The sequence below is a fragment of the Mytilus edulis genome, chromosome 4, assembly GCF_963676685.1.
Source record: "Mytilus edulis chromosome 4, xbMytEdul2.2, whole genome shotgun sequence".
Lineage (NCBI taxonomy): Eukaryota > Metazoa > Mollusca > Bivalvia > Mytilida > Mytilidae > Mytilus > Mytilus edulis.
The window spans coordinates 97,892,986-97,915,727 of NC_092347.1; the positions used below are offsets into that span (position 1 = coordinate 97,892,986).

The 22,742-nt window shown below is 31.8% G+C and overlaps 3 protein-coding genes across 6 annotated transcripts in view; 1 reads left to right on the forward strand and 2 right to left on the reverse strand.

Moving 5' to 3' along the window:
* Nucleotides 1-251: 251 nt before the first annotated feature.
* On the reverse strand, nucleotides 252-2,722 carry LOC139521637 (balbiani ring protein 1-like). The gene is made up of 2 exons (XM_071315118.1): nucleotides 2,666-2,722; nucleotides 252-863 (listed from the first exon to the last, which is right to left on the reverse strand). The coding sequence occupies exons 1-2, from the start codon at nucleotides 2,720-2,722 to the stop codon at nucleotides 252-254; spliced, it is 669 nt and encodes a 222-aa protein (XP_071171219.1).
* Nucleotides 2,723-3,877: 1,155 nt separating this feature from the next.
* On the reverse strand, nucleotides 3,878-13,626 carry LOC139521197 (cilia- and flagella-associated protein 141-like). The gene is made up of 4 exons (XM_071314559.1): nucleotides 13,452-13,626; nucleotides 8,313-8,353; nucleotides 5,432-5,561; nucleotides 3,878-4,936 (listed from the first exon to the last, which is right to left on the reverse strand). The coding sequence occupies exons 1-4, from the start codon at nucleotides 13,542-13,544 to the stop codon at nucleotides 4,835-4,837; spliced, it is 366 nt and encodes a 121-aa protein (XP_071170660.1). The 5' UTR covers nucleotides 13,545-13,626; the 3' UTR covers nucleotides 3,878-4,834.
* Nucleotides 13,627-22,434: 8,808 nt separating this feature from the next.
* LOC139521198 (microtubule-associated protein futsch-like) overlaps nucleotides 22,435-22,742 on the forward strand; it is a 36,336-nt gene continuing 36,028 nt past the window's right edge. For 2 of the 4 annotated variants that reach the window (XR_011664030.1, XM_071314561.1), the window contains exon 1: nucleotides 22,435-22,679. Coding sequence is in view for 2 of the 4 variants with exons in the window: in XM_071314561.1 (XP_071170662.1) it covers nucleotides 22,547-22,679 (133 nt within the window). In the remaining 2 variants the exon portion in view is untranslated. The remainder of the gene's footprint in view (nucleotides 22,680-22,742) is intronic. The other 2 variants (XR_011664029.1, XM_071314560.1) reach the window with 1 other exon arrangement.

The window sequence follows — 22,742 nt, forward strand, 5'->3', positions numbered from 1 at the left end:
TATTTGTACTTTGTTTTCTTATTGTTCATAATGGAAAACAAAAACTGTTGCTTCACAACTGGCAATCCATATTTGAACCAAAACTGTCTTTTTGTACTGCAGTTTATTTATGCCAATAGTACAATCAAACCAGTTTAATATTATAACTATATTGACCCATAATGTCTGTTTATTTTGTACACACAATACAATGGAATATTACATGTTTGTCATACAAGCCTGCTATAAAACCAGTTTTTATCTGCCATTTTCTACATCAGAAAATGTCTGTACCAAGTCAGGAATATGACAGTTGTTATCCATTCTTTTGATGTGTTTGGGCTTTTGAATTTGCCCTTTGATTTGGGACTTTCTGTTTTGATTTTGCCGTTTGATTTGGGACTTTCTGGTTTGAATTTGCCGTTTGATTTGAGACTTTCTGGTTTGAATTTGCCGTTTGATTTGAGACTTTCTGGTTTGAATTTGCCGTTTGATTTGGGACTTTCTGGTTTGAATTTGCCCTTTGATAAGGGACTTTCTGGTTTGAATTTGCCCTTTGATAAGGGACTTTCTGGTTTGAATGTGCCGTTTGATTTGGGACTTTCTGGTTTGAATTTGACCTTTGATAAGGGACTTTCTGGTTTGAATTTGCCGTTTGATTTGGGACTTTCTGGTTTGAATTTGCCCTTTGATAAGGGACTTTCTGGTTTGAATTTGCCGTTTGATTTGGGACTTCCTGGTTTGAATTTGCCCTTTGATAAGGGACTTTCTGGTTTGAATTTGCCGTTTGATTTGGGACTTTCTGGTTTGAATTTGACCTTTGATAAGGGACTTTCTGGTTTGAATTTGCCATTTGATTGGGGGACATTCTGGTTTGAATTTTCCTTGGAGTTCAGTATTTTTTATTTTCACTTTTCACAGATGCGCATAAAAATTAAAACTAATTTATATCTGTCACCTTTAATTTCACATATGTTGATCAAAAAATTACGGAAATGATGGTTGAATTGTCAATTTCGGTTTCAGAAGATAGCTTACACAGATTTCCCAAAATATATTTTAAGTAACTTTCAGTACCAGTCATATGATTTTTTAACAATAGTTTCTAAAATGTATTGTTTCTATGTACTTTCACATGAAATAAGGAAGATGATTACTGTGAAATTCTGTTGTGTGGTTTCAGAGGAGCTGTGATGACAAACTGTTGAAGTAGTTTATTCAGTTCAAAGGGGCATAACCTCTAAAATACGAAAATTCCTGATAATCTGTCGCGGTTTCAGAAAATATGATGACAAGAACTGGACTGACAGAAGGATAGACGACTCAAAAAATTATATCCTATACAACTTAGTTACGTTGGGTCTAATTAACATAACACTACATATGAAATGTCACCGCGATGCTAATGCGGTGTAAAGCAACCAACAATCAATCAATCATATGAAATATTGTAAACCTTTTGTACTTTCAGAGGATCCAGTTGTGTTATCAAATTTCAAAGTAAAACAAACTGAGTGTAATTATATTTATTTCTCTACTCACACCACTATAAAGATGATGCTTAGATTGGGAGTCTTAATTTCTGTCTTCAAATTTTTAGTCCATTTCCTATATTGAGGGGGGATAGGACCTTTATCGGGACTTCGGGATCGAGCGTTTTTAAGCTCGGGATTTCGGGATTGACCCTTTCGGGATCCGGGAATCATTATTTTCTGATTTCGGGACGTCAGGATTTACTTTATTTAAATTCGGGACCTCGGGATTTCGTTTTTTTAAGTCCGGGATTTCGGGATCAGGACCCCTCCTATCCCCCCTCTATATTTCTTATCGTCTTCAACATATTTGAAATATTTGTTCATTCTTCTGTATTCTATATATATTAGCACCAAATAAATTTATATTATTTCTTTACACATTTTTTTATGACCCCAAAAAATATTTGCGTCCTATAATAATTCTCAATTCAGATTTCAGAAATTAAAATGATTTCTTCAAATATTTCTTTTTTAGGGGATTAATATTCAAAATCATAGTGTATTGCTCAAAAGCAAAAACAAAATTAAGTTCATTAGACCACATTCATTCTGTGTCAGAAACCTATGCTGTGTCAACTATTTTAATCACAATTCAAATTCAGAGCTGTATCAAGCTTGAATTTTGTGTCCATACTTACCTCAACTGGTCAGGGTTCGACATCTGCTGTTGTATAAAGCTGCGCCCTGTGTAGCATCTGGTTTTAATTCAGACCTGATTACATACGGATTAAGTACGACTTGTAATTTACTAATACACTGTACATGAACAAATGTGGAGTGGAGTCCCTTGTCTGCATATTTCATGTAAAGAAAACTAACTCTAGCCCAAATCAATTTATAAGTCAATGTGTATTTAACGAGCAATTTTTCTGGAGGAAAACAGAATATAAAGTATACACAAAAGATAAATATTCAACTAAAGGTTTCTTCAACCCAAACTTACGTTACTTTATATTGCATTTAAAGCATTTGTTTTTTATGCTGCTTTCCTTGTCATTTGAAAGTAAGTATGGCGTTTTTGCAAAATAAGGAATTATGGTACAATTGTTCAAAATATGGAGTCCTGCACATCCATAACTATGATGGATTCAAAATTACAATATAAATGGTCAGCTACTATTGAGGGCAACCTACCTATAAACATATTTAACCTTGCTACATTCTTTATGTGTCTGTCCCAAGTCAGCCTGTAGTTCTGCAGTTGTCATTGCATCATGTCTTTCATATTTGTATTTCTTCAACTGTCTTGTTATAGATTAGACCTTTGGTTTTCTCAATTGAAATGTTTCATATTTTTCATGATTGGGCCTTTTATAGACAACTATATAGTATGGGGTTTTCTCATTATTGAAGCCTGTAAGGTTGTCTATCATTGCTTACATTCAATTCATTTGAACTCGGGTTGATGGTTTTTTTTTTTGGTAATCGTTACATCTCGATTTTTTTATAAGTCTGAGAGCTTTTTGTCAAACAGTTTTGAGGGGAGTTGTGTTCAGCTATAAAAAAAAATGTAAGATACTGAAATAATACAGTACAGATCTAATGAAACAGTTTCCAAAAAAACATTAAACATTCAGTTCTTGTATATCTCTCAGAATTTATTTTGAGAAATTTTCCTGTTGTTTTTTTTTGTCAGTACAGAAAAACGTCTTTTAAAGTACTTTATAAACAGCATCTTATTAACAAAAATCATTTATAACTGAATTTTGTGTACTATTATACAAATATAGCCTTTGTATGAGGTCGATACAAGGAAATATTGACCTGAAAGAAGTATATTGACTGAGGACGAAGTCCGAGGTCGATATACTTCTTTGGGTCGATATATCCTGTATTGACCTCATACAAAAGCTATATTTGTTATATTATTAATTTCTGACCATATTTGTATCAAAATCGTCATTTAGGTTTGTTGGAATTTTATAGATATTACTTTGTCTCCTTGACAATAACAACATATTAGTTGTTATTTCATTTACTTTTTTTTTTGGACATCTTATGTATTTGAAGATTTTTTTCGTCAAATAATCGATCACAGAGATCATGTGTTTCAAAACGTTAAACAATATCCTGAAATTCATTACATGACGTCACAAAGTATATTGGTTTTTAGATATTCTGAAAATAACCGTGCAATATGCTTGTTGCAGGTCAATATACTTTTTGCTATCCGCCGTTTTTTCTCTACCTTCGAAAATATAATTTAACATGTGACTATCCCTAAACGAATCAAATTTGTTAAAATATACGAATTAATAATATAAGGGGATATCCACTTCATTATAATCAAGGAGGCTATATATATATAATATTAATTAGATATATCATAACATCATGGCAATTTAATAAATACTACAAAACCATTATAAATCATTTATACTTTAATGAATATGCTAATGATATAAACAAGTGATAAGTGAATATAATTATATTTTGTCATGAAAAACAACTATCACAGACTTTCAAGAAATTTTCTTTAATAAAGAAGAGGAGTTTATTTGTTATAAAGCCAATGCATATTTATTCAATATGTAAAATAAATGACACAATATCAGTCCGGCTAATGCTGTTAGTACATCTTAGTTAATGTGACCAATTACATGGAAAATGTATATAAAAAATATTGTATCTGGATGCATTGTTATACCTCTGGCTCATAATAGTTTTTAGCACATTCAGGTAAATTCATACATGAACAACATATCAGAATAGACCATATAACATAAATACATGTAATAAATTCAAAAATAAGAATTATAAATATTTAATTTAAATTGTTTTCTATATTAAGAGTGAATGCTGAACAAATTATCTATTGGATCATTCTTACACATTATATGAAAAACATATTTTCTACCTTGAAATAAGACCAACAACAAAGAAATAAGACTATGACAACGGGTTTAAAATATCTATAAAAATATACATATCTTAACAACACTCAATAATAATACTTGAAAATATTTGATCTATTGGTATTAATGCTGATTCGAAAATATTTGCAATTTTCACCGAGGAAGAGGATTATATGATAAAGCTACTACTTGGAATGTAGAACTGCTAAAAAGAATAAAATGCTGAAGCAGTTCATTGTATTTCAAAAAAAAATCTACACAAATATTTAATCTTCCTTATTATGTTATTTTACATTTTTTTCAAAGTATTTCTTTTTTTTTGTAAAACAAAACTAAAATTTTGACTATTCAAATAATTCAACCCAATAAACTTTTAAATCTTCCATACTATGTTATGCATTTTTACATTTTTTCAAAGACAAAAAATAAAATCTTGACAGTTTGAGATAATTTAACCGTTTGAACTTATATTCTCTGCTTGAAGAATGTCTTCCCTTTCAAGTGAAGTTCTTGTTCATATTTTTCTGAATCTCTTGCTATCTGGTTCTGTAATGCTTTTTGTCTAACCTGTAACAGTAAATCACATGGTCTAAGGGAGACAACTCTGGAGAGCTTATATCAAATTTATTTAAGAGATTCATGAAAAAGGAAAATAGATATCGATAATACAAAAACATTGCCATTGTTGAAACTATTTACTGCAACAACAAAAATGCAATGATTTTATATATCATTTAGTTATATAAAAAAATAAAGGATACACAATGAAGTTTGATTTAACAATCTTTAAAAATAAGAATCTCTTCAGACGAAGGTGAATATCAAAATAACTAAAAGTTTTTAAATGTATCCATATAATATCCTTGTTTCATTTATAATCAAAACATATTCACACATTATGTTTGCAATTGATTTTTTCTTTGAAAACATAACAAAATAAACCATAAACATGATAAATGTACATGTACTTAAAAAAAAAAGCTGATTTATGAATTTTCACAGATGTAAAGATCTGGACCATCTCAAAATACAATCAAATCAATGATAAATACAATAACTTACAGCTAAAGATGCTTTAGCAGCTAGTCTTAATTCCTCTTGGATTTTTTTGTCTTGGTGCTGTATATTTTTATTCCAACTGGCTTTTTCTAAATTTGTATGCCATCCAGCTCTCTGATTGGTTATTAATTCTCTGTTTGCAAAAGAAATGAATATCATGCATTCAATAACAAGGCAATTGTAATTTCTAATACTAACACAAGCAACATGATGGGTGTCACATGTGGAGTAGGATCTCCTTACCCTTCCAAAGTTCCAATGCACTTGAGATCACCCCCAGTTTTTAGTAGGGTTCTCGTTGCTCAGTCTTAAGTTTTCTTTGTTGTTTTGTAAACTTTTGTTTGTCAGGTTTTTTTACTTCTGAGTTTGAATCTCCCTGTGGTATCATGAGTCTCTAGATTGAATAAAAAGTAGGTGAAGGTCAGAGAGACAGATAAACTGTAAAACAGCAAGGCTGGAAATACTTAAGGTGGCTCGGGACTATTCGACTGCGCATAATTTCACGCATGAATTTCAAAAGTATTTGTCGTAAAATTCGACATAATTTTTCTAAATATTTTTATTGATTAGAAATGTTAAATCATTGTTGTTATGTGATTAAAAGAATATTTTCGTTATTATCCGTATTTTTTAAAGGGTCAAAGTGACATTTCACACATTTTCACCATTTTCTCGCCGAAATTTGGGTTTTAAGGCAAAATAATTTGTTTTGCTTATCGGTGACCTATGTTTTTTATTGGCTCATTCTTTGAAGCTATATTCCAGCTTTTCATATTGCAGTTTTGGACCAGGGGCGTAGCTAGGTATTCAGTCAACTGTAGGCACAAATCGGCAGGGGGGTCTTTGGGGCTGCTGAAGGTCCCCAGCAGGCCTGGTAGGGGTTTCAGGGGGCGAAGTCGCCCGACGAAAAACGGTTTCAGCGTTTTAAATTAGCTGCAAAATTTTATGTACAAAAATATTAAATTTACTAGTTATTTAATAATGATAATTATAATATACATGATGAAAAGTTCGAAGAATTATGAATAATGTACCATAACATCAGACTGGTTAATTATATAACGCAGTACAATCCGTAATATATTTTTTTTAAATTTACAATATGCATTGCCCAGCGTAGATCAGCATATCTGAGAGCGTATCCCTTTAATTAAGCAGTACAACCTGTTTGGTTTATCATATCTATTCCGTTCTGATTGATATATACGTTTAACTTAATTATTAGTACATATTGACGATCCTACATTAAAAACAATAGGCACGTTAACACTGTTACGACTATACAATAGAACTATCCTTTTGGCTAGACATCAACCATCAATCTTTTGAATCTTAAACCTTCACCCTAGCCACACAAACACATACAGACATAGTCGATGCCTAACAAAATTCAAGAAATTCGTATTTCTTTATATCCTCTACTGTAAAATCCCTACCGTCTTAGGAATTTTGAATACTTGTGGCCATTACACGCAGATTTGAGAGTACTCAAAATTACTGGAAGCCAGTTGATTGATTGATTTTTTTTACATCCAGGGTCAAATATTTATGCAAGTTCAGGACCGTTAATTTTTTTTTTACAATAAATACAACTTGGAGCTAGGTCCTGTAATAGGTGTCGTCCAGGACGAAGGTCTGGAAATTTTAAATGCCATGCACTGGAAAATGAGGGGTAATTGGATAGGAGCAGAAATTTTGCCTTTCAGTAGACCAACTGTGAACTACGAACTCCTCAAAGAGTTGCATTCTCTCTACAACTAGGCATCGGATTTAATGTCCCCATTCAGACGTGACTGCGTATTTATACAGCCTGCACAGCTAAGCGGACGACCAACATTGGCAAGTCGGGTGAAGACAAAGTGGAAAGCTAGTTGAAAACTAACAACAACTTATTAAAAAAACTCATGTGTCTAAGTTGAGGTTCATTCAAGTTTTTGTTGATAGATGGTAAAATCGTAAAAACATTCAATTCTATCCAATATTCCATTCACTAATGACGAGAGACTAGTGTACACATGACAAAGAGTTTTGACAACTTCACCAGCTTTCATCTACAGATAACGTTGTTTATTAATTTTTTAATAAAAAAAAATATTTGTCAAAAGATTATGTGTAGGCACGTCCTAAAGTGCCTAACGGCAGCTACACCCCTGTGGACCAATTGTCATAGAACGTTTTTTTTATATTCCGATAAAAATATGTCAACACCTCCATTTTCCCTATCATTTCATTGAAAAATGGTCCCTTTAACATACCTTTTTAAAAGTAAAATTTTGAGCTTAAATGGTCCGTGACCCCCTATTTTTTTTCGACCAATTTGATTCATTTTGTGTAAAGAATAAAATAACCAAAAATACGGCACTTCTGATAGAAACTTCGAATATGCCCGAGCCACCTTAAGAAACTTTTTTCAATTTTGTCAAATGAACATTTCATAATTGCATAGAATACCAGATTGAGATAAATAAATTCCAGCATGCAATAGTCAGAATTTTAACCCTTTCAACCATAATGAAGCCTTTTGAAGCCACCCCCTTTACTCCATAATGACACATTTTGACGCCTGTGTAGTACCTACGTTGAAATGCTTTGACTATGAAATGTCTGCTTTAGACTTAATAAAATTTGTATCCACTACAAAAAGGATATTCATAAGAATATCTGACTTAAATTTATTTGATGAATTATTTGTTTTTCCTAATCACTAATGCATTAATACTTTAAAGCTTATGTTTAGAATTTTATTGAAAAATCCTATGAGAATCAAGTACAAATGTATGCAAAAAAAAAATCCCATTGAGGAAAGGGTTAATTCAGTGTTTCTATATAAATATATGATCACTATTTGGTAACTATATAAAATGCATTACTATTTCAAACTTACAATCTGACAACATTTTGTCTGTCTGCCATCATTTCATCTGTCTGTAAAAGAAAAATGATGATTAAGTAATTGAAGTATTTTTTACAACCAGTAGCTATTTAAAGAGAATCTAGACCACATTCAATACAAAATGCTAATTAGTATATAATTACGTCAGTATATTAAGTGTAACAATGATGTATGAACATTTTTATTTTTTACTCTTTTTTTGCTTCTTTATGATAACATATGTCACATAAGATGAAATACCAAACATATACATGTAGTCATGAACATACATGTGTACAAGCTTAAATAGTTGTAAATATAACTATAACTGTATAGTAATGTAAAAAGGTTGAAATTTTTCAAGGCAACAGAAAGGGGGGTGTAAATTTGTTAGAAGAAAACAACTATCATAAACATACATGTATTAAAGTGTAACCAATAACAACCGTTTAACACATGTATGAAGTTGAATCTTTTCTTAAAGTACTAAATTGAGGTCGGGTCCTGATACAAATGTGTATGAAATAAGTTATATATATTTCAGGAATGACTGTAATATTTTTTCTGTCTATGAAGAAATAACAATAAAATTATAGTTTTGGGGATTGGACAGGTGAAAGTCAAATGACTATCAAAAAATGATATTGTCACATGCTATATTTTAACATAGTGATTTTTATAATTAACAGGGGTGATAAAATTAGCATTATCATAGCTACTTTTTATGAAAACATTTATAAAACAAAGCAAAGAGAGGCACAATTTTCATAGACTATTCCCTTACCAAAAAGTGCTAACATGTTGCACATAAGTTGCACAAAAGATGCTCACGTTAGAAACTAACATGATTGCACACGAGTTTTTTAACATGCAAATTAGGTGAGCACTTTGTGAGCAAAAAAATTGCACATATGAAACTAACCTAATTTGCATGTTAAAAACCTCACGTGCAACTGCTCATATGAGCTTTTGTTTCACATGTGCATTGTATTAGATTGCTTATATGAGCAGTTAGTTGCTCACATGTTGCACACGTGAATATTATAGTTGACCAAAACAAAATGGCTGCTTTAAAAAAGGAATATTTTTCAAATTTAAATGAAAATCTTAAATAATTCAGTTGAAAATAAAATAACTGATACATCATGTTAAAAGAGTTATTCTTTAATTATTGTCAGTTAATTATGATTTTCATATCATTTTTTTTTTATTTTTTTATTTAAACAATAAGCATGATCATGACTTAAAACATAACTTTACATTATAAAACTTAAAATAAAGGGACTTGCAAGTTTTGTACACAATGAATGTCTTTGATTAATAAGTACTGTATTTCAAAAAGTTTAAAAAGGAAAAATTTATACATGTAGTACTTATTTTGAAGCAACCTGTATTATATATTCCCATAAAGGACTTAAAATTGTAATGTATTTCAAAATCCGACACAAAAATTAAAATAATGAAATAGAAATGATAACTTACAAATAATTAACCATAGCCACACTGGTTTTATCAGATTTCAACATTGCCTTTCTTCAAATAGCACAATATAGGACTTAACATTTTCCATATCCATCTACCTCCATTTATTGCATGCTTTTCATGAATTTGAATTTACAGGAAGTACACAGGAAGTACATGACTGGGCATGTCATTTTGAAAAAGCTCATATGAGCAATGATGTAGGTTAGTTTTGAATGGTTAGAAGAATGGAAAAACTTTTCAAAGTACAAAACTAACATAAAACTAACATGGATGATACTCCGTACCAGCAAGACCAACGCAGTCGGAGTAAAATGAAGGCAAAAAGACCGACAGACTCCAGTCTATAGAATAGGTAGCTATAGTCCGAGATATCCAGACAGGATAATCGGACTCTAAACACCCATATATCATCATCATGGATGATAAAAGCTCACCTGAGGTTTGAATTGCACATGTGAGCATTATGTTAGATTTTTTTGGGCACATATGAACTACCAAACTGCACATATGAGCAACCTGATTTGCATACAATTCTTACTTGCATCTCATATATGCTTCACATGTGAAACTTATGTGCTTTTGTTAGCAATTTCAGTACGGGTTACTTCCTCAAATAATTAGTTGCTTAAAAAAATTGTTTAAACTTTTCATTTTTATATGTTTTAGAAAATGAATTATGTAGAGTATCATAACCCTTTCCTCCATGGAATTTATTTTCTTACATACTTGATTTGCATATGATTTTTTTAATAAAAAAAAATCAGGTTTAAAGTATTAATGTATAATGAAAATGGAAATTTCATCAATGAAATTCAAATCAGATATTCTCATGAATATCCTTTTCATATTGGATACAATTTTTTAAAGTCTGATGCAGACATTTTGAAGTCAAAACATTTTAACTGAGGTCCTACACAGGCATCAAAAGGCGTCATTATGGAGTAAAGGGAGTGGCGTCAAAAAGCATAATTATTGAGAAAAGGGTTAAATACATTATACAAACATATACATTTGATTATGAACTGACTTTCATAGAATAAAAACTATGCTAATACAATAAAAGAATATCAAAATTAAAGGAGCTACACGTGTAGATGTCAATTCTTTTTTATCTTTCCATTAAGTTTGCAATTTTTTGCAAAATAAGGAATTTCTATTTTAAGCCTGAAGCTAATGTGCAAAACTTTTTATCTGTATGTGACTATCAGTGAGTGTATCTATTATCTAATGCTTAAACAAAAGTAAAAACAAGCTTCAATAAAAAAAAAAATAATAAAAAAGATAAGTTAAATGATCAGTTAAATAAACCTTGTCCCATGTTACTGTTCATTTCAAAGTTTGAACTACAAAAAGACTTGCATCTGTGTGTACCTGCCTAATGGCGTTTACTTTTTTATTTGAATTTTTTTTGTGGTGATTTTTTCTGTTTAGTATAAAGCAATGTTCATAGACAAGAGCTGTCTGATTTGTTCTGATATTTAAAATTTATTGAATGGTGTTCCCTACTACTAGAACAATTCAACAATTAAAAAGTCACCACCTATAAAGGTATCTATTGATGTGAGAGTTTGAATAGTTTAAACATATTTTATTGTTCAAAATGACAAATGGATTAGACACAAGTTTTACAACTTAGTATTTAGTCTTCTCCAAATGGACTTAATTAACTCCTCCAGCATTAATTAAATAAGTGTTTTTAACAAAGTTTCAATGAACAATTTTTTTTAGACACTATATAAAGGGAAGCAAATTTTGAGAATAAAACTCAATAAAATGTTCTTACCATTTGTGTCGAGACTTTTGTGTGAAAGTGATAAAATAGGGATTAAGCTTTGTATCTATTTGTGCAATAAATATAAATGACAAATGTAAACAAAAGCAACAGAGTAAATACAAAGTCAAGGGTTTGTTTACATATAAATCTACATGTACATTTAGGTCATGTTTTTTTATGTGTGTTTCCTACATCCATACCTCATCCTGATCAGATCCTTCATCGGAATCCTGTCAAATTGAATTCTAATAATATCAATAAACATACATAACATTGACATACAGAATGTTGGGACCAAAGTCATAGGCGGATCCAGGGGCCCCCCTTTGAGAGAAAAATTGGTTGATTATATAGGGAATCACTGATGCATGACTGGTGCAAACCACCCCCCCTTTTTAGATCAGTCAGTTGGCCCCCTTATGAAAAGTTCTGGATCTGCCACTGAAATTGTAAAAAACCTAGTGATTCATTTGTTAAATTCTGTAATGTCTGTAATACAAGTTACCAGGGGACTACAATTGTAATTTTGAAAATAAACTGAACTACTCGTCAGCAGTCCATATGTCCAAGCAGACACTTAAGCACTGGTCTACATGGGTAAAAAGAAGTATAGCTTTCTTACTTGTAATCTTATTTCTTTACCCAAGTTTACATACATGTAGCAGATAAGAAAATTGAATGAAAGAATATTATAATTTTAAAAATAGTAAAAAGGAGAATATTAAGCTGAAAAACTGTATACTGATCATGATCATATTAACACAACTGACAAGGTCTGTTTAGGGGATAAATCAGATGGGCCCAGATAGTCCTTTTGTTCAATCCAGAAACTATATATTTTATCTTACTGTCTTTAATTTTTTATCATAATAAATAAATTGTTCAAATAAGTGCCTATATTTGTTTGATGTTAGATAATCACGTTAATCATATGTAAAAAAAAAAAAGAGATGTTCCACTGAAAGTGCACATTACATACTGTTCGGACAACAACCCTAACAAGACTTTTTGTTTGTTCTCTGGTTATCATTTATAATTAATTTGTTTATATATCAAGAACCCATCATGTTCAATGGAACAATTTTATTAATTTGGGGTATCTTTTTTCACATTTAGTGTTGTACATGTATGTTTAAGGACATGGTATTTTTTATGTTATGCAGTCTTGAATGATATTTTACATTTATTGTTCTACTATGAATAAATTTCAGACACTTAAATATGCATTGATTATTTCATATTTTCGCTGAATTAGGTTAAAAAGGTTGCAATAAAATGGGCTTTTCTCTGGTGCTATAAAGTCTTACTTTTTGGCTCAAGTGTTCCATCAGTGCGTGAATTGTCCTCCTAACCCTGATAAAATTTTACAACTAACAGAAAAAAGTAACAATTAACCTTCTTTTAATGTCAAATTTTGTAGTCATGCTTTAAACAAACTACAAAATTTCTTAATTAATTGGCATGGCATGCAGATAAAAGAGGGGGGCAATAGGGGGTCCGTTAACATGTTAGCAACACCTCGATTTTGGAAAAAACAGCAAAAATGCTGATAACAGTTAACAAAGTGGGTAGAAAACAGTTAACAGCTCAAATTGATCTCAGATAACAGTTAAAAACACCTTGAAAAGGGCCATAACAGGTTAACACAAAAAGGTATTGTCCCCCCTCATAAAATTACCCAACAATCGCTTGAGTGTTCTAGAAATAGAAGAGTTGTCGTTTTTTTTCCTTTGACAATAAACAGATAAAAATTCTTAGTCAGAATGTACTGATCCCGTGTTAAAAATGTATATACATCAGATATTAGGTCTTTAGTTTAGGGAAAACAACTTGGTGTGAAATGAGATTTGAGGACCTGGTTACAACTGTTCTTTTGGCTTTAATACTGATACCTGGATTCGTTCTTGTTGTCTTAGTCGTGATTCTTTAAATGCTTTTGAACCCCCTGTGTTCAGTTCATAACGTAATGATGTTGACATGCTCATCGTGATGGAGAAAAATGTGTAACTACTGTTTCCAAAAAGAAAGCTTCTGTGGTTGCTATTGGAAAATTACATCCAAATTATACTATACGCTATAAAATATAGTTCTAAACAGTTTCATTATTCTGCTAAATCTGTAAAGCCAATCAAGTATTTTTTTTAAATTATACATTTTATATATTTAATTGATAGATATTCCGATAATTTTTCCACGAAAAAAAACCAAGTTTTAAAGAAGAAAACATGTTTGCGTATTAATATCATCCCAAATGATACGTCTCTAGACTTTTCATCCACTAGACACATAAAGTCCGTTCAGTTGAAATCAAAGTAAAAGTGCGGGAATCTTTCAAAGTACACTTTTGTATAGATCATTATAAGGTAAAAATTGAGGGATTCGGATTGAGCTAATATTATCAGACAGGTATATAAAACTGTAAACATATGACTTATACATATGTCTACAGTTTTATATATCTGTCTGATATATTAGCTCAAATATAATTGTACATGTAATATAATTATATTAATGGAGAACTACTAGTATTGTTTTACTGTGAATTCGTCTCGTTGTTGTTATTGGCGTTCTAATTCTTCTAACATACAAGCTTGTCTATAGTCTGGGGATTTCTGTTATTTTTGCTAACAATTTTTTTCCATATCCTATGTTAGGATCATTGTAAGAGGTTGAAAATTTCATATCTGAATATTTTTCGTTATCTGGAAAGTTACTTTTGACGATGGATCTTGATTGTTTCTGTGGGGCTTCTTTCTCCTGTATATGGATCACTCATGGGGTAAAAAATTGGAAAATTGTCGAAACTAATTTGACTTTTATGTATAGCCAACTTAAAAGGATTTAAATTCACAAACTTGTTATTTTGCAATAAACATTGCTGTTCCATGTCTTTTTAAAATAAGATTGAAAATCGTAAATGTTTAAGCAAGGATTTGTATAGTACTATACAAATCCTTGGTTTAAGTAAAATTCTATTTCGAATAACATCGCTAATCAACATTAATATAAAAAAAAATATAAAAAATGCAATGAACAGTATTCTTCTGACAGATACTTGGTTCTCTTTGAAAAATACTGGGTCATAACATATCTTAATTGCAGTCCCGAGTAATCTGAAGATATTTATATAGAGTTAAATGATCAGAAATGCACAATTATATATGTGTATAAATCTATATGTTTTAATACGACTGCAAATTTTTTTTTTAAAATTGGTCGTATATTGATACCACGTCGTCGTCTTCGTCGTCAGCGTCGCCGAAGACAAAAAAATCTATGGTTTCTGGATAATAACTTTTGTATTAGTAAATAGAAATCAATTAAATTTCAACACAAGGTTTATAACCACTAAAGAAAGGTTGGGATTGATGTTGGGTGTTATGGTCTCAACTGTTTAGGAATTAGGGACCAAAAAAGGGGGTCCAAATAAACATTTTTGTAGTTTCCAGTCATTAAGTGTATGAATCTCTCTGAAATTATACCACAAGTTTCCATACCACAAAGGGATGGTTATGATTTGCTTGGAGGGGTGGGTGGGGGGGAGGTGTTATGGCTCAAACCGTTAAGGAATTAGAGGCAAAAAGAGGGGAAAACAAGGGTTTCTCGGTTAATGGCCAATTAAGACAATTTGAAATCAGTGTAAGGAAGGTAATCGAAATATATTGAGGTAATCTAAACATGTTTGATTACCTCCCTTACACTGCTTTAAAATTATGTGTAAAGAAAAAAATTTCTCATATCAGATTTCAGAAATTAAAAAAAAAGTGGGGGATACATTTTTCTTTTCTTTTTCGGGTTGGGGTCAATATGCAACAACATATTGTATTGCACAAAATCAACAAATAAGGGGGATATTTTTTTTAATTTTTGGCGGGGGGCAATTCGCAACAGCGTAGGGTGCAATCAACAGTTTTTTTACTATGACGTCATATTTTGAGGGACCATGTATCATTGACCCTTAGTGGGGGGAATGTTAATAAAGATATTTGTATAAAACTAGATAAGGGACTTCCCTCCATGTCTATTTTTAGTCAGGGAATAACCCCTAGTTTTTTTTATACGAAACTGTTTATAGCACCCGTAGTGCAAAAGCAAAAAATTAAGTATAAAATCAAATTATATAACAAATTTTAAGTTCTTTGACTACAGTTATTCTGTGTCAGAAACCTATTATGTGTCAAATATTTAATTACATTCTAAATTCAGACCTGTATCAAGCGTGAATAGTGTAAAATTGAGAATGTCCATTTTTTTGTCCCAACGGTTCAGGGTTGGACCTCTGCGGTCGTATCCAGCTGCGTTCGGCGAAGCAATTTATTAATCACTTAAAGTATATACATATTTTAAAAGTTGTGAATATGATGAAACTGATCATCAAAATAAGTTTAAAATGATTTGGTGTGGAATAAATTTGTGGTAAATTGATCATACTTGATCATACTTCTTAATTTTCTTATTTCAATCAGTTTCCAATATTGTATACTGCCTTAATGATAACATGACTTTAATAACTGTTTAGCATTACCAATTATGGATTCGGTAATTTCCGGTAAAATAAACGAAGTTTACCGAATCTGAACCACCACCATCTCATCATACATCAAACATCATCATCCCCATCACCAATCATCATCTTCATCAACAAAAAACGTATACTGTTGTGACCACTGCATATAATGTTGTGACCACTTTATATAATGTTGTGACCACTGCATATAATGTTTGGACCACTGCGTATAATGTTGTGAGCACTTATTATAATGTTGTGACCACTGCATATAATGTTGTGACCACTGCATATAATGTTGAGAGCACTGCATATAATGGTCGATGAGCACTGCATATAATGGTGTGAGCACTGCATATAATGGTGTGAGCACTGCATATAATGATTTGAGCACTGCATATAATGTTGTGAGCACTGCATATAATGTTGTGAGCACTGCATATAATGTTGTGAGCACTGCATATAATGTTGTGAGCACTGCATATAATGATGTGAGCACTGCATATAATGTTGTGAGCACTGCATATAATGCTGATCATTAACATAAGGCAGTCATGGCGTTCCATACGAATCCCTCAATTTCTACCTTATTATGATCTATACAAAAGAGTACTTTGAAAGATTCCCACATATGTCTGAGATTATATTTACTATTTAATAATTTAGTTGATTTCAGCTATTATACCACAAATTCTTTCCTTTATAGAGAATAATGACTGCCTGATATTATCATCGAGAAAATATGCAAGATTTATCATCAATAAAAAAAAGTTATTTACCATACACAAAACTCATTCAAAAAGCATCTATACTGGGACATCCTTCATGCTTGTTTTTGTCCAAGATCTAGAATAATCAGTGACCGGAGAGAAAGAAAACGGTTATGAATGTTTTAGTTGGAACTGGTCTTCCAACAGTATATCTTATAAAATATGACTAGTAAGATATATATTTTAATACCAATTAAGGGCCTACAAGTTGTTTAAATTTGAACATATTCCATCAGAAGTTTTTTTTTTACTAACATACCTATTAAGTGTGAGTTAATTTGTTAGATATATTCAAAAAATTAGATATTGTCCAAAATGTTAAAAACTTCTAACAATTTCTTAACAAATGAGAACCAAGAAGTTATGTTAGATTTGTGAAGCTTTTGTCTGCATTTATAAGTGTCTTTCAACAGACTGAATTCAGTTTTAAGATTCAAATCTATACCAGTATTAAACAATTATTGACTTTACAATACCATAATGTATGGGAAAACTCCAGAGGGAAAACACCCCATATCCGATTATTCAGCAAAACTTACACTTATTTTGTGTACACCAATTGTGTATAAATTTTGAGAACTTGAAATTAAAGGAGTAGGTCCAGTAAGACCCCTTTTTGACCCCAAAATATAGCCGTTTTACAAAATTGTTAAATTGTAAACTTTTATTTATTTATTGGACAGTAGAATGCTTCTGCTACATAAATATGGGCTGTTTTTGACAATGCAATGCACATATATCGGGTATTAGCACCATTAAGTCATGCTAAATTACTGAAATCTTCACAATTCTAGCATTTTAGTTAAATTTTAGACGGATTTCGTGTAAAACGAAAGTGGCCGCATTCGTGTTCATCCTTAATATTGAAATTTAAGTTGTATTTGATGATAATACATAACACATATAAAGGTTGAGGATGAGCGGCCACTTTCATTTTTGACAAAAACCATCTGAAAAGTGACATTTTAGGCATATTTGGTAGATTTTTCATATTTGAGCTTGAATCGGATCGTTTTTAATGACTAAATCAGTTAAAATCTTTCACATAAACTAATTGAATCAAATAAAATAGACACTTAAAAGTGTTTAAAAAGTGGTCAAAATCTTTCGTCAGATGAACATGAAATTTGAGGCCAAAATTGGTTCTTACCGGACCTACTCCTTTCTAATATTTTCAAGATTTAATAAGGAGGATTTTGATGTATTACAGTTTATTGAATAGATGCACATTTATACCCCAATGGAGTTGAAGCCATACATAAATTAGCAAAATAGTTTTACAATACATAATAAAAAACAATAAAAGAGCAAAACATTATATACATATTACAAGAAACATTATAACCTCCCCATACCTCTGAATTATATATAACAGAATGGGTTTAAGGGTATGATCGAAAATATGTACTCATGGTTTTATTCCGGGAAACATTTATAAAATCCTTTCTTAGTTTATAATTAAGAATTGAATGCTTCTTTTTGTAACTTCATTAGGGTGTAAAATCGTTGACCAAAGTACATTTTGTATGAAGCGCGGAAGCGCGCGCTTCATTCTAAAAAATATGCGCACGGTCAACGCTTTTACAACCCTATGAAGTTACAAAAAGAAGCATTCGATACTTATAATTACATTTTTAGCTAGGATCATGAAAACACGATTTTTATCAAGTTTTTATTCAATTTACCTGTGCACTTTATTGTAGGATCTCGTGTCATCATGAAAGATAAATTTCATAGTGTAATGAAGTTGATTAAGGAATAACGCGAGGTTGCAGTTAGCCAATCAGAATAACGTATTATAATGAAACATACATCTAATGTAATTATTAGGCCTTATAAGAGCCTTACTATAGAGTTCAGTTTAAGCTAGAAGAAAACCTCTAGATGCAGTAAAGTGAACACCTAAGTAACTTATATACATATATGTTACTGCCGCGGTTGGAATAAAAGAAATATGTATCAATTTGAAATTGAATTAGAATTTGAATTTGAATTTGAATTTGAATTTGAATTTGAATTTTGATTTTAATTTAGGTTATTTTGAACCAAAAATAATTTAAGCACATTCAGGACGAAATAAAAATAAAAATCTGCAGTTAAAGATTTGTTTGCTATGGGTCGTTGGCTTTACATGTTTTGTAGACTGATTTCAAGCTCATAAGTTGCACAGCGTTACATTGCTGGGTATTCCAAGTGGTACCTTCGAACATGTTACGTACAGATTGAGAAACGTTACTCCATCACAAGTTGGATAATCGCTATTGAATAGATTCAAACGGATATGTTTCAATTGCCGTAACCACAATCACGTCCTATTTTCCTCGAGTGTGACATTAGTAGTTTGTACTTACACGACGGGTACCATTTGTGGAGCAGCATCTGCTCCCCTTTCAGAGGACCACAGATCACCCGCTTTTATTCTTTTCCTTTTTTCTTTTTTGGCATTTTGAGTATCAGTCTTAGTAAGTTTTTTATGCTGTGTTTTGTATATTGTACATTGTTATTTTGGCTTTTGTATCTTATCGGGTTTTTTTTTTTGCTGTTGTAATGACGTATTCAGTTTGTAAACGATCATAATGAGATTAAATAGCCCTTTTATGGTATCTTTAGCCTCTCCTTAACAATATAGTAATTAAAACATGTACAGTTGAAAAATCAAGATAACTTTGCACCTATTAAAAAAAAATCAGCGGCAGATAAAAAAAATCATTCAAAAACAGAATAACTGCACGACAACACCGACGAAAAACGAAAACCCAGTCGGGTTAACAAGTCCATAACACAAAAAAAACCCTGAACAGCAACTACATGCACGAAACCCGCTAAAGGGTTGAACCATGGTGCTTCGTATAAGGGTTACGATAGTAATTGGTAATATAAGTTGTAAATATATAAAAAGAGAAGAGGTGGTATGATTGCCAATGAGGCAACCTCCATAAGAGACCAAATGACACAAAAATTGACAACTATAGGTACGGCCTTCAACAATGAGCAAAGCCCATACCGCATAGTCAACTATAAAAGGCCCCGAAATGACAATGTAAACCAATTCAAACGAGAAAACTAACGGCCTAATTTATGTACAAAACATGAAGGAAAAACAAATCTGCAACACATAAACAAACGGCAACCACTGAATTACAGGCTCCTAACTTGGGACAGGCACATATACATACAGAATTTATAAGTATATTAAACATGTTTGAAACTGGAATTGCACTCAATGATTAATTAATCCACTAATTAAGGCTTCAATTAAGTCTTATCTCGGTGCTTTGTATCTTTTGTTTTAGGTCACCGTAATTGCACGTTTTTGTGTCTCGTAACGATCGTTTGAGTTAAGCCAGTTGCTTCTAATGTGTACGTTTTGTTCTCATGTTATGCTGTTAATCCATTGTCCATTTAAGGGGAGGTTTGAGCGCTCACTAACAAGTACACAGACACTTGTCACTTATTTTCCCGTACATATACCTTAATATAACGTGCTATATGAAGGTATAAAGGGAAAACACTTTGATTCAGAGACAAGTGCCTGTCACATTCTTAATGTACCTGTCTCAAGTCAAAAGCTTGTATGAGGGTTTGGATGGGGTTAAATGATTAAAGAATAATGCCCTTAAAATCCGTACATATACCTTAATATAACGTGCTATATGAAGGTATAAAGGGAAAACACTTTGATTCAGAGACAAGTGCCTGTCACATTCTTAATGTACCTGTCTCAAGTCAAAAGCTTGTATGAGGGTTTGGATGGGGTTAAATGATTAAAGAATAATGCCCTTAAAAATGAAGATTAGAGAATAACGGGCAAAAAAAAATGAAGATTAGAGAAATGTGGGGTCTAATTTTTTGAAGATTAGAGAAACTAGAGGCCCTAAAGAGCCTGTGTCGCTCACCTTGGTCTATGTGAATATTCAACAAAGGACACAGATGGATTCATGACAAAATTGTGTTTTAGTGATGGCGATGTGTTTGTAGATCTCAGTTACTTTACTGAACATTCTTGCTGCTTACAATTATCTCTATCTATAATGATTGGCCCAGTAGTTTCAGTGGAAAATGTCAGTAAAATTTACAAAGTTTATGAAAATTGTTAAAAATTGACTATAAAGGACAATAACCGGGTCACGCCACACATTTTTAAAACTAAATACCCAAATGATGATTGTGGCGAAGTTTGGTTTAATTTGGCCACGTATTATCAGAGGAGAAGATTTTTGTAAAAGATAACTAAGATTTACAAAAAATTGTTAAAAATTGACTATAAAGGGAAATAACTCCTAAAGGGGTCAATTGACCATTTCAATCATGTTGACTTATTTGTAAATCTTACTTTTCTGAACATTATTGCTGTTTACAGTTTATCTCTATCTATAATAATATTCAAGATAATAACCAAAAACAGCAAAATTTCCTTAAAATTACCAATTCAGGGGCAGCAACCACATAATGGGTTGTCCAATTCATCTGAAAAATCCAGGGCAGATTGATCTTGACCTGATTGACAATTTTACCTCATGTCAGATTTGCTCTAAATGCTTTGGTTTTTGAGTTATAAGCCAAAAACTGAATTTTACCCCTATGTTCTATTTTTAGCCGTGGCAGCCATCTTGGTTGGATGGCCAGATCACCGGACACATTTTTAAAACTAGATACCCCACAGATGATTGTGGTCACGTTTGGAATAATTTGGCCCAGTAGTTTCAGAGGAGAAGATTTTTGTAAAAGATTACTAAGATTTACGAAAAATGGTTAAAAATTGACTATAAAGGGAAATAACTCCAAAGGGGTCACTTGACCATTTTGGTCATGTTGACTTATTTGTAAATCTTACTTTGCTAAACATTATTGCTGTTTACAGTTTATCTCTATCTATAATAATATTCAAGATAATAAACAAATACAGTAAAATTTCCATAAAATTACCAATTCAGGGGCAGCAACCCAACAAAGGGTTGTCCGATTCATCTGAAAATGTCAGGGCAGATAGATCTTGACCTGATGAACAATTTAACCCGTATCAGATTTGCTCTAAATGCTTTGTTTTTTGAGTTATAAGCCAAAAACCACATTTTACCCCTATGTTCTATTTTTAGCCATGGCGGCCATCTTGGTTGGTTGACCGGGTCACCGGACACATTTTTTAAACTAGATACCCCAATGATGATTGTGGCCAAGTTTGGTTAAATTTGGCCCAGTAGTTTCAGAGGAGAAGATTTTTGTCAAAGTTAACGAAGGACGACGGACGACGGACGCCAAGTGATGGGAAAAGCTCACTTGGCCCTTCGGGCCAGGTGAGCTAAAAAGGGGTTAATTTTTGAAGATTAGAGAAAAAAGGGGTGAAAATGAAATGTTTACAGAATAAAGAGTGTTCTATGATTGTCAATGAGACAACTGATTCACAACCTCAGTTCACAACTATCCACCAAAAAACAGTATTACTTTCTTAGCAGAGGATGAAGGTATATAAGCATTTTTCGGATGTTAATACAATGAAAAAAGTTTAAACAAATATACAAGACTCATAAATTTAAACTGGAACAACCATAAAAACTGACAAAAAAAATATTAAAAAAAAAAGACATATTTTGAGATTTCCCCTACTATCACTCGAAGTACATCGGGCACTTTCTCTTTCGCTTGCTAAAAAGAGGTATTCCGACTGCTTACTTCCGGTTGATCCTGACCGGTATCATTTGTGTGTGGAAACATGATGGAGACAGATACTCAAGCTGATGCTGATGGAAGTAATTTGCGACAAGTTTCAACAGCAGTGCTGTTAATTGTCGGAGAGCCTGCTACAGCTGATCATAAAAATTTAATTCTTGGAGAAATAACCAAAGGTATTTAAAATTATAATTGATTGTGGATAGTTGATCGATGCCGGCTAAAATATTGTTTTGCTT

Coding starts and splice junctions, on each gene's coding strand:
- LOC139521637 (XM_071315118.1), bottom strand. CDS start 2,722: ATGACAACTGCAGAACTACAGGCTGACTTGGGACAGACACATAAAGAA. Junction 864..2,665: donor CACATAAAGAATGTAGCAAG/GTTAAATATGTT, acceptor CTGAACTCCAAG/GAAAATTCAAACCAGAATGT.
- LOC139521197 (XM_071314559.1), bottom strand. CDS start 13,544: ATGAGCATGTCAACATCATTACGTTATGAACTGAACACAGGGGGTTCA. Junction 8,354..13,451: donor GACAACAAGAACGAATCCAG/GTATCAGTATTA, acceptor TTTCTTTTACAG/ACAGATGAAATGATGGCAGA. Junction 5,562..8,312: donor AGACAAAATGTTGTCAGATT/GTAAGTTTGAAA, acceptor TTTTGCAAACAG/AGAATTAATAACCAATCAGA.